This window comes from Anarrhichthys ocellatus, unplaced genomic scaffold (genome assembly GCF_004355925.1).
Source record: "Anarrhichthys ocellatus isolate YVR2014 unplaced genomic scaffold, GSC_Weel_1.0 scaffold43, whole genome shotgun sequence".
Taxonomy (NCBI): Eukaryota; Metazoa; Chordata; class Actinopteri; order Perciformes; family Anarhichadidae; genus Anarrhichthys; species Anarrhichthys ocellatus.
The window spans coordinates 955,224-968,081 of NW_022280073.1; the positions used below are offsets into that span (position 1 = coordinate 955,224).

The 12,858-nt window shown below is 44.3% G+C and overlaps 1 protein-coding gene across 3 annotated transcripts in view; it reads right to left on the reverse strand.

The window, feature by feature from the left end:
• ldlrad4b (low density lipoprotein receptor class A domain containing 4b) overlaps nucleotides 1-12,858 on the reverse strand; it is a 237,284-nt gene that overhangs the window by 18,537 nt on the left and 205,889 nt on the right. For all 3 annotated transcript variants that reach the window (XM_031868552.1, XM_031868554.1, XM_031868555.1), the window contains 2 exons: nucleotides 5,100-5,254; nucleotides 3,756-3,806 (listed from right to left, as the gene is read on the reverse strand). In XM_031868552.1, the coding sequence (XP_031724412.1) occupies nucleotides 3,756-3,806; nucleotides 5,100-5,254 (206 nt within the window). The remainder of the gene's footprint in view (nucleotides 1-3,755; nucleotides 3,807-5,099; nucleotides 5,255-12,858) is intronic.

The following is a 12,858-nucleotide window of genomic DNA, read 5'->3' on the forward strand; positions in this document are numbered from 1 at the left end:
ATACATATATATACATATATACATACATATATATATATATACATATATACATACATATACACACACATACATATATACATATACACATATATACATATATACATATACACATATATACATACATATACACATATATACATATACATACATATACACATACATATATACATACATATACACATACACATACATACATATATACATACATACATACATACATACACATACACACACACACACACACACACACACACACACACACACAATACATATACATACACACACACAATACATATACATACACACACACACACACACACACACACACACAATACATATACATACACACATATACACACACACACATATATATACACATACATATACATATACACATACACATATATATATATACACATACATATGTATATACACACATACAGTACATACATACACATACATATATATATATATATACACATACAGTACATACATACACATATATATATATACACATACAGTACATACATACACATGTGTATACATTATATACAATCTATATTCACGAGTATATCTGAACTGAATTCAATATTCAATGTAAACACTTGATTCCAATGAAGGATGATCCTGTGGCAGCAACAGGACTCACCGATGTATCCCCAATCCATTATTAAAGACATAACCGTGTAGTTACAGTGAAAGGGAGAAAAGATCCAAATTGCCTTCTACGACCACACAACATCCAACGTGTTGGTTCATGCTCCAGCCTTTGTCAGAGATCTTCACCTCAATTAGCTCCACAGACTGTAACTGTGCAGGATCCATTTCCTCATTTCTGTCCAATTCAACACATCGCTACTGTTGTGCAAGTCATTATCAGAGGGAACCCATTTCAATTAGTGACTGTGGCTCTAATAGTCAACCCCCACTGACAAGGCAGCATGGATGAAGAGAACAGACTGGAGGAAATAAAACCCTGAGGGGGGAGAGGAGGATAGAGGATCAGGGCAATTGAAATGGAGAGACAGAGAGAGAAAGTGGAACTGAAAGGATTAAAAAGAAAGGCTACTGAGATAAGGAGGGAGAAAGAGAGAGAGCAGAAAGGAGAGAAGAAGAAAGAGCTGTGGACGATAAAGAGGGAGAAAGAGAGCTGGAAAGATAAAGACAGAAAGAAAAAGTATGAAGCCAGACAGATAGACAGGCAGACAGAGGGAGGGAGGGAGAAAGGTGTATGGCTGATAGAGGGAGCAGAGCGCAGCGGAGCAGGGCAGATCTCAGACGGCTGTCTAGACAGTGTCAGGGGAGGTGTTGCTGATTAATGACGCACCAAAAACCATCCACCCCCCCAGCCACAGCCAGACAGCCACACACACACACGCACACGCACACACACACACACACACCCTGCATCTATCGGCCACCCACACTCATTGGCTGCCTGTCCCTCTGTGTTTGTCTCTCCGTGGCCTTTTTACTTTTCTCTGGGCGCTTTAATGGTGACACCGCTTCTGCCTCCCTTCACCTGACGTCCCCCTATTCTCTCTTCCTCTCCTTTTTTTTTCTTCTGTTTTTTGCTTATAGATAAGGCTTTTAGCTGGCAGCGTGCTCCAAAACGAAAGCGAATCTAGCGTGCTTGTTTTGGTGCAAACCTGCGCTTTACGCTCACGCAAACTTGCCACGGACTGGCCGGCGAAACGTCTCACACGGCAATGTAAGTTATCAATGACACACCGCGCGACCGGTTGTGTTCTTCCACGAAACGAGGGCTTCTTAGTTTTCACTTCCTCCCACCGCGACTCTTAAGCTCCTCCATCTGGCATGGACGCCGTCGAGCAAACAGATCACCGTTCACAGCAAGTGTACTGCCATTTGTTTGCGGTTCTGGATTCGCCAGTCTTTGAGGACACGCCAAATCTGATTCCGTTTGGAGTGCAGTGCCAGCCGTACCCGGTGCGACTTACAGGCTTCAATTCCTGGATGATCAAATATTTACAAGCAACCAAAATGCAAATGTCAGGATCTTTGTCCCGCGATAGTATTCCTGTAACCACAACACAATTATACATGGATGAGTGCTCAGCCAACTGAGAAACAAAGACGAGCCAGAAAGAAACCAGTAAATTATACAAAAGAGATCCCTTTCTCTCTGCTTTATTCATTTTAGTTGCCGTCTTTATAGTCTATACTGCCACTCCACGTTGTCAAACTGTTAAATGTGCTACTTGAAACGATTTATCATCTTAAAGTCATTTCCAAACACTGTTTAAGTAGGTTTCTTAGAAACAAGACCACAAACATATCAGTTTGTCAGGAATTCTGCCGGGTTGTTTTACGGCACCAGGAGTTAGTTTTATGGCACAAAACAGGAAGAGGGAGGGTTCTCCACTTTCAACACAAATTGCCCTTTCTTGTAAAGGCAGCAAAAAAAAAAGATTCATGCTGAACATATTGAACCTTTTCAATGAAGCCACAGAGGAAGTTCTCCAGGTAACGGTAACATCAGAGTTATGAGAATTGTGACAACATGAGTCTATTAATTCTGATATACAGCATCAACAAAATAAAGCTTTAAGCAAGAGTCACGTGACTTGGTTGGTTGGTGGAGACGGCTTATCCTGCTTTTATAGTTAGAAACACTTAAATTACGATGTGGAAGCAGCAAAAAAATATGTCTTTAGCGACAGCAACAGTCCGGGAAGACACGGCTACTGCATGGAGCTAAAGATACATTGAAATGTTTGCAAATTTGCAGGAAACGTCTGTTGATTCATGAGTGTCTGAATGACAAACGTGGAACTACAGACTCAGTCGAAGGAATGTTGTCTTTGCAGATGTGTGAAGTCCAGAAGAGGACAGAATGGCTAGAGGATGACAAGAAGATGACGGCGTCCCTGTAAGCTAACCCTATAGCTAATACAGCTGAAGTCAACACCCTCCACCAAGAATTTGAAGATAAGAAAAAAAACGTTACAGGCGCATTCATCTTCGACTTGAGGGCTTTCCAGAATTTAAAGACATTGGGAGTTCCTTCAGAAATACTGGTTTGTTCTCGGTTTGGGATGAATCCGTAAGGAGGCTGAGTGGACCAGCGAGGCTCTAAGACCAATCCACAAGTCCTATATTTAGTTGGGCATACTGTAATAATTCCAGTCTCCAACATATAAAAGTAAGCTACGGCACGTGTTTATGTATTAAATATGTATTCAATAAATTGAGATGCAGTAAATGTGTCAATTTATCAGGAGAGTAATTTTAGATCTTCTACTCCAGCCCTGCCCAACACATGATGATACTTCTTCATGCTCGTAACCATGGACTGTATAAGAAGTGGATGTAGTCATCATGACGTTACCCATTGGTTTGTGGAGAGATGTTTTGAGGCCTTGAGTTTGGGGATTTCTTTACTGAGGGAATAAATACAGAGAGAAGTGGAGTCATTTTCTCATAGACTTCTATACAATCAGACTTCTTTGTGCAACCAGAGGAGTCGCCCCCTGTTGGCCAGTAGAGAGAATGCAGGTTTTAAGACACTGACGCATCGGCTTCACTCTGCAGAACCGGAGTTTGCCGCCTGCTCGTAACCCGGTAGAGTAGAGAGGACACAGTTCTACATACAGCTGCTGTCACGGTGCTGTAAATATCTCACATTATCTAGAAATATTGTATAAGTGTAGCTATAGCCCGCTGCGTCCCCACAGTGAACACGGCTCGGCTGGCTTGGGTTAAACAGGGGGTCAGGGTGGTGGTGGTCTTACCTCCGAGGCACCTTGTCGAGAGCTGCTGTCTGAAGGCCACAGACACCCGTCCTACACATCGAGACAGAAACAAGAAAGAATGAGGCTTTGAAAAGTCCCCAGGTGGCTTTAAGATCTGTCTTTAAGGCTGACGCTTTATCAGCAAGTGCTTCCCACATATTCATGTTTCTAACAATTATGAGACATTATTAGCATTTGACAATGTGTTAGATTCCTTTCACAGATGGAGCTTTAGAAATCAACAGTCATTACTGCTTTCTTTGTTGTTTGTTATGTCTGGGACGTTTTTTTGATGTGACACCATTAAGCTGACTCTACAAACTTTCTTCTTTAAAAAAAAAAAAGAAGAATTTTAAGAGTAACAACTTGAGGAGGACACAAAAGATAAAACACAAATGCTGAGAAAAGCCCAATGGCTTCAAACACAAAATCTCGGCCCCGTTTGGGAGCTGGGACAACAAAAGGCGGCAGACGGCTCCCTTCTTAAAAAAAAAGAAAAGAAAAGGAGGATGAAAGCGACAGCGAATACACGAGGCCATCAAATAATTGCTGTTTCCCTTCGTCTGCATTTGACTTCAGGATCTTTTCTAAAAGGGGGCACAGCCGGCAACATTTAGTGAGGAAAAAGAAAAAAAGGAACATGAAAAGGGGGACCAACATGTATGAGTCCTGGTAGCTCAGTGTCTGTCAAGGGGCCAAATTGCTACAGGCCTTTGTTGCTTTCTGATGTTGCATTTGGGGATTTTTTGTTGTTGCTATGTGTTCCGTTTGCATAATCTTTGTTTTCTTCGGAGCAGGGATTAAGACGGGATATAAATAAATAATGTGTAAAGGGAGATAAAGCTTTCATTCTGTTTGTCAGATACCGGTCTTGGAGCTGTGTGTCAATGCACGGATCATATTCGGGGGGGCAGAGCCGCCGCTGTCTAGACGGCACTGTAGTGAATTAAACATCAAGGCCCGACATAGTCTGGCTCTGAAGAAACCAATTCAGCGAGTTCACCTGAACAGACTGAAGCGGGGGCCGTTGCCGCAGTGAAACTGGGACAGAGACTGCGACGGGGGGGATGAAGAGGATTCATTTAGCTCAGCGCGGCTTTACTGGGAACAAACTGGTGCGCTGTGTTTGTCCTGCGTCGGGGAAAATAAAGAAGTGCACTGTCACAGTGAGAGTGGACAGTTGTTCACTCGCTGTCAGTTTTAGAGTGAAATGTTACTGGCAAGGGGGGGGGGCAGAGCAGCGCCAGAACAATGAAATACAACCCAAAACACACAGTATAATATATATACATTTTATTTTGGAGTCTGTCATTCCCTCCCCAACGCACAGAAGACGTTACTGACCTGCTGCAGGGCATGGTCGTGCCTGCGGGCCTGGCTCTGCCGTGTTATGAAGGACCAGGTGGAGAGCTTGTAGTGGTTGAGCAGGCAGATGATCACCACCACCATCACTGTCATCACCACGATGATGATGACGATCTGAACAAACTCCAGTTCAGCTGCACAACCACACAAAAAAAGGGAGGCATCGGACATTTAGAAGAAGAGATGTGGGAGCGTGCATTTCAAAAGAACATTGTGAAGCTGTTTTGAGCAGCTAATACACCTGCACTATTAGAGATTGAAACAAAAACAAGGACTTCAATTGTTGGGATTGTGGTAAAGTGCTGTATAAAAACACTTTCTTTTCTGTCTTCATCTGAAAAAAACAAACATCGACAAATGAGGGAGGTCCAATGATTGGATCAAAAAGCTCCGGAAGAGCTACTCAATGGACCTCATGGTGGGATTTCTTTTTCGTCAAAAAGCTGTTAACTGTTAAGGCAGTAGATATAAATATCCAAGTGTGTCTGCTGCTGCTAAAGTCCTCTTTAAAAAAGCACAAACAGGGAGAACTCCAGCAGCTAATGAAAATCAGGTGAAACGATTGAAAGCTCCAGAACAGCTACTAAATGGACCCTTTTTGGTGAGGTCGTTTTCTCAACTGGGAGACGAAACGTTTTCACTAATTTAACTAAGACATTTTAAGATACGATAGATAAGATATTCTTCATTGACCATCACACAACACACTTTCCATTTGTCACAGTGCTCTCACACACACACACACACACACACACACAGAATATACATCATATGTACACTCATGCATCTAATTCACATGTTGAGTGAGACAGACACCTTCAAATAATAAAAGGTGATGAAAGACAACAGTTTCAAATCATAAAACCTGGTGTAATCAAACCAGAAATGAATAATTAAGAGTCACAATATATCAGTCCACAATAAAACCATATAATGTAATACTACTACTTGTTGCTATCTAATAGTGATGGAGGATAAAATAAATGGATTCATTGTTCAGAGTCCTCTGTGCCTCCCTAAGCACAGATTTGTCATATAAAGACTGATGTTCTAAGACTTTTTTTCTTTTTAAAGGAATCAGAGATTCCACTGACTGGGCATTATTGTGTCAGACCGCGTGTCCACCAGCAGAGGGCGGCACAGGTCAAACTCCATATTGCTAAGGAGTTCTACAGAGAAGAAGCTTCAAATCACAGAAAGAAAGATGAGTGTTGAGACTCTGGAGTCTGTCCCAGCGTACAGTGGTCTCTTTGTGGAGATACTGAATAACTGCGGTGTTTCTGTCGGGGACACACACACACACACACACACACACACACACACACGTCAGAGCTGACGACTTCCCAGATCAGGGCACCGCTGGGAGTCACGTCTGCCTCTTGTCTCTTGTTCATTGTTTCCTCCTCTTTGAACCCTTCATACATCTCCACTTGCCCCCTCCATCTCTCTCTCCATCTTTTCCTCTAAACGAAATCCTCCTCCCTCCCTCTTTCTGTCCCACAAGTCTCTTATGTACTCTCCCAACTCTTCCCGCCTTTATCAATCTTTCCTTTCTTGCATTCCTCCCTCGCCCACCATCATTCTCCCTCTGCATTTCTTCCATTTCACCATTGTCTCCCACTTTCACTTTCTCTCTCCCTCTGTCCATCCGTCCGTCCGTCCCTCCTCTCTTTCTCCCTCTCTCCATGCAGTCTGAGACCCTTTTGTCATGGAGTCGTCAGGTTCATTCTGAGCAGAAGTCTTGACCTTGTCTGGTCTTGGCACCCAGTCTTACCTCTTACTCACTGCTTGGACACTCATTTGATGTGTGTGTGTGTGTGTTCAAGCAAGCTCTGTGAGAACAGTGACACAATGTACACTCAGCTATTTGAGCTACGATGCCTCGATTCCCGCGAACAGCTCCTCCACAAACAACAGGGACAGGATCAGGTACAGACAAGAAAATTATATGTTAAAAAAACCCCACCCAAAAAAAAGGAATTTGAAACAAAAGATAACATGTATTTTTAACAAAAACGAAAGGTACAAGAAACGCGCACACACACAAAAAAATCAAAGCAGGGACCAGCCCAGTCCAGTAAACCCAACCTATCCCAGTGTTCCCAGCCTCTGTAATCCTCCCCGGCTTATTCATCAGCATTACGGTGGGTTAGTGTCGAGCCCGAGCTGAAATGTAAACCCACCCAAGCCTGCCTCTCCCCACACCACAGCCGCCACAGGGGAGGGGTGGGGTAAGACTGAGACGAAGACGGCCAACTAGTACAAACCACATGGAAGGGGGGGGGGGCTGTGAAGAACGAAACCCAAGCCAGTAAAACCAACAGTCATTAACCACCAATGAGCGGAGGAACGAAGTGCTCGGTGCCAAACAGCAACGGCTGACAAGCTCGATAACTTTTTCTTTTGCGAGATGATGAGAGAGGTGGTGTTGTGTTAAAGAACACAACAAATGACTGGAACCCGCCTCATTAATGAAGCAACAAAACAAAACGTGTCTCCCACAAGACATTTGAAACAGAGTTTTTTATTTATTTAAAGCGGTTCGTCACAATAGGAGTCACCTAATGTGAAACATGCAGGACTGAGGGAACAAAGGGCTGAAAGTGAAGAAAAAGCGGCACCTCTGGCAATGTCATCAAACACACATAAGAGGACAAAAAAACTGCCAAATTCACCTAACATGTCTCAAAGGGAGGATTTAAAGTAAAGTTGCATTCCAGGACCCAGAGCTCTGAATAACTAACATGACCCTTTACGCCTGGTTTCTTCAGGTCAGGTGATCCCCTATATCACTGGTTCCAAATCTATATGTCTAGGGAACCTTTAAAGCCAAGCAATACCTTCTCATGACCCCTTCTTAACAGTCCTATCAAGGTAAAACTCAAGTATTTCATAAGAATCAGACCACAGGATTTTTAAAATCCTGACCGATTTTTAAAATCCTGACCGATTTTGAAATCTGGTTGAGAAACTTCACCAATGTTCTTCTCTGTAATCGCAAACATGCACAGATTACAAGATTCAGGAGAATAATGGCACGTCACACAATACAGGATATTATTACTATCGTGCCAGAGGGAGCAACGCGCAACCTCATGTGACGTCTCTCACATGATCTCACGGGGAAGCAGATTTAAACAAGATGGAGACGGACGCGACGCTACGAGTCTGGAGGTGAGATTTTAATCCATCAACAGTGGTACGCCCTCAAGGGCTACAATGTTTACCGCTGCTCGTAAAAACAGCCGGCTGCTCTGGCTCGTCTCTCTTATTTGCTAAGAAAGTACTGACGTTATCAGGATTTATCCCCAAAATATCATATAAGATGTTTGAAATTATCGGGACAGACCCCCATGAGGCTGCGAACGGTTTGGGAGTTTAAAGACCGGATCTGTAAACCATTGATGTTACCAGATAATCTTGGCTGAACATGGACTGAACATGGACTTCCGCTCCGATTTTCGGGAAGAGGTGTATCAGAGTTAAATCGTATCATGTGCCCACCATCAGAGTCAACAGTCCTGTTGGCGGCTCTGTAAGGCTCGACTTCGGGACAGTTGAACTTTAAGCTAAATTCTAACATCAGCACTTGAACATGCCCACAGTGACAATGCTAACGTGCTAACGATGTTTAGCAGGTACAATGTTGAGCATTGTCACCCTCTTAGTTTAACGTGTTAGCATGCTAACATTTGTTAATTTGCATAACAAACTAAGTACAGCAAAGGCTGATGGCAATGTCTTTAATTTTGAAGGTATTTGGTTATAACCATAGGCTGTACATAAGAAGAGGACTTAGTCATTGTGACCTCGCCCATTGGTTTGTTGACTGCTGTTTTAATGCCTCCAGTTTGGCGCTTTTGCCGTCGCCATCTTGGATTACGGCCGTCGCCAAGTTGATATTTTTTATAAACTGAAGTGACCATATTTGGAATGCGGAGGAGTGACGTAGAGACGGCATATACCACTCTGGTAGTGGCAGCAACCTGTCAGTCAATCACAGGTAGCCCGCCCTAAAGCATACTCCTCTTTATGGTCTGTTTGACTCTAAATGGACCATCATTTACTAAATGAACATCATGCTGTATTGAAGAAGACTTGAAACTAGAGATTGAGACCATAAACCCATGTTTACAATGTTTGGAGGAGTCACCCCCTGATGGCCATTAGAAAGAATGCAAGTTTTAAGACACCTTTGCATTGGCTCCACTCAACAGAACCAGAGGTTGCCTCCTGGTTATAACTCAAAGTTGAACAAAGTGGAACTGATGACGGCGCTAAATGAAATGTCCAGGGATCAAAGTTATTACAATTATTGCTGAGGGGAATGTCAAATCTACACAATTTCACGGCAATCCACCCAACTGTTGCAGAGACGGGATGACTAAAGTCATGAGGATTATCCTCTGGGGAACATAAATGTCTGTACAAGTTTCCATGGCAATAGTTGTTGAAATATTTCAGTCTGAACCAAAGACAGAGAGATAGACTTGCTGCTAGTGTGGCTAAAAAGCATGAAATTGGTTAAAGTCGTAGAAAACCAACATCATTTTACTTATTTTCTATGCAACGTGGCCCTTTAGGCCGTCTTCCTGCGTCGGGGGCCACTGGCCTCTATGAAAAGAGAAAATGCGTTGGATAGATGTTACATTGCTGGACTGGTCTCATTCGGGAGCTTGAGCCGCTACCAGCCCAGGCCTGTTTGTGCTCACCGCACTCAGCCACAGGGAGGGGGACTGAGGGAGGATTTCATTCAGAGAACAGACTTCTGGGAACACCAAAGTAAACCAGGCCCTTCTGTAAGCCTATCGGATAAATATCAGCCTTCTGCTGTTGTAAAAAAATTAAATAAATAGCTACACAAACCCGACTCAAAGCGGTCTTCTGAAGTACAGGTGGGGATGTTTTCTTTACCGCTCAAGCAAAATAAAAATAAAAGCGACTGCTTCTAATGGATCCTCAGAACATCAGGGAGGAAGGAAGCCAGAGGAGGAGCTGAGAAGGGAGGAAGGATGTGTGGGAAGGAGAGAGGAGAGGCCTATCCTGCCTGAACTCTAGTATGCACCCGGTTCAGAGGCTCCAGAACACAATGTACAGCGCCGACTGTCACACAGGCCAGAGATTGAGTGTGTGTGTGCTGGCAGTCTGCATTACCAGCACCGGTCTGATGTTGTTACAACAGTAATCCACTTGTCAAAACAATATCAGCCCGACGTCTGCAGCGCCCTTATTCCGTCGGTAGGCGGAATCTTTTTTTTTTTTTATTCTGTGGTGAAGAGAGAGAGAGAGGCTTTGACTTTGCAACAGCTGCAGCACTTGTTCAATAAAAAGGTTTAAATAGATTCATGCAGGCAGAGGATCAACTACCTGAGGTCAATTGTTGTATAGCCCAAGCTACTGAAAGCTATTTTATCGAGTTTCCTTTTAAGCGAAATGCTGCGAGGGAATTTGAGTTCCCTCTGGTAAACAGCTACGCAGTGTAAATGTCTATATGTTTTGGGCTTTTATTGTGAAAGGTGTGAACGGAAGGAGTGGGTCTGGTCTGCGCTGCCTTTGTCAAGTTTGAAAGAAGTAATAAAGTGTGTCGTCTTGGTTCAGACTCCGGAGCCTCCGTGTTGTTATTACTACACTATAGTGTACATTTTGAAGACGTCAGTTACGCACAACGTGATTGGTTGATACCTTTATTCGCGCTGCAGAAGCTCAGAAAAATCTAAATGACGTCTCTTTTTTGTCATGTAGCATTTGCGTTCTGTGTTAAAGTACTCGTGCCTTTTTTATAATAATAATAAAATAATTATTGTTTTTGTTGGGACTCAAGCTGGGTATAGCTTCCTACCCAAAATGTAACTGTTTTTGATACCTTACCTTGAGGAACAAATATGTTTATTTTGTCAGTAGTGAAACATATTGAGTTATGACACCAGCCTTACCAGACCCAGACAGCCAAAAACCAAACACTAAAAGAGCGAGTAAACAGAATGGAGAGTGCACACACACACACACACACACACACACACACACACACACACAGACGGTGACCCAATGACGGCCCTTTGAACTGTGTGTGTGTGTGAGAGTGAGAGAGAGGCCAATGGAAGGTGACACAGTTCAGAGGACCCGCTAGTGAAAAGAAGCTGTCAGACACAGCAGCCCCTAACAGAGCACAACACAGTCTGAGGACACATATGAGAAATGATCATTTTGTGACATTAATTACTTTGGTGTAATGATAACAGTAGCTTTCTAGTCATTCGGGTGGTTTTGGTTACAATTCTTCAGGTTTTGAGATATCCAACTCTGCTAACGTGAATGCTGGAGAGAAACTCACTTCTGTGACTAATGAGGGCGCAGAGGCTTACCCTGTTTGGCCCTGAAATAAAATTAAGGCTAATGACTATCTATAGAGACTGCTTACACTCAGCCCGGGCCTCCGACGTTGTTATCACTCGATAAACTTAACGTCTGAGCTCGGATGACCTTGGACGCTTCCGTGAGAAAAAAAAACCAGGGCCTAGCTGGTTTTAGTTTGCACAAAGGAGCAGCCACGAGAATGTACTCCACGGTTTGGAAGTGGATGTGTGCCGACAGCGGAGCCTGAGCATGCAAGGGGGAACGGCTCGCTAGCTGCTTGCTAATTCAGAGGGGAGAGCTACTCCCACCAGCAGAGGAAATTCTCTCTCTCTCCCTCTCTCTCTCTCTCCCTCTCTCCCCCCCCCTCCCCCCCCCCCCCCCCCCCCCCCCTATATCTTGCAGCCGAGCGGCACGAAGCAGCGGTTTTGTGGAACTGCTGAATCGGACGCCCCGTCGGGGAAAACGCAGCCTGAACTGGGCTCAGCTCTGGGAGGTGGACAGGAGACAGACTGAGATTATTTTACCTAGCCAAGCTGAGCTCAACAAACCCTCCAAATGAATCCTCTGCAGTCATTTCCTGCAGCCCTCAGTCATGAAAACAAAATGAGAAATCACCATTCCCGCACCTGGCAATCAAAACTGCACTTTACTGTGAAATGTAGCACTTCCTCCATAAACTGATAGAGGAAGTGCTGCAAAAGTCCTGGGCACTCAATCCGTGGGTTTACTTCTTACCTGTGTATCTGTAAACCTGTATGATAATAGAATTATAAAAAAAGAGAGAGAGAGAGACGGAGAGAGTAAAAAAAATAAAGGAAGCTTTCTTCGTTCCGACTCGCTCGTCCTACCAGCTAGAGGGCTGCTGAGTTCACAGCCTGCTGCCCACCACACTGGGCCCACACCCACCCACACCCACACACACACACACCTGTCTGCTGCCACCGTCGTTGCTGTGGTAACCCTTGGGCATGGTGCGGTGATCAACAAGGCCCGGTAGCTGCCTGAGGGCGCCACTGCAGCGACCTGGCTGGCGCACACACAAAAAAAACGCACGCACAGCAGCGCAGCTAGATAGTGAGATGGTAGGAAATGAGGAGGGAGAGGAAGCACACACTTAAAATAAAAGACTGGCACACTTCAAGGGAAGCAGAGAGTGTGTTCGGTAATGAGGGGATGGAAAGAGTTAGGAGAGATGGAGGGGAGAGAGAAAATGAGGCACACACACACACACACCTACCCTCTACCTCCCCCGGGAGACGTGCACTGTAACGTCTAGACGGCCGGTATCAGCCTGGCAGCAACAGTCTCTCTCAACCACAGCGCGCGTGCGTGCGTGCGTGTGTGTGTGTGTGTGTGTGTGTGTGTGTGTGTGTGTGTGTGTGTG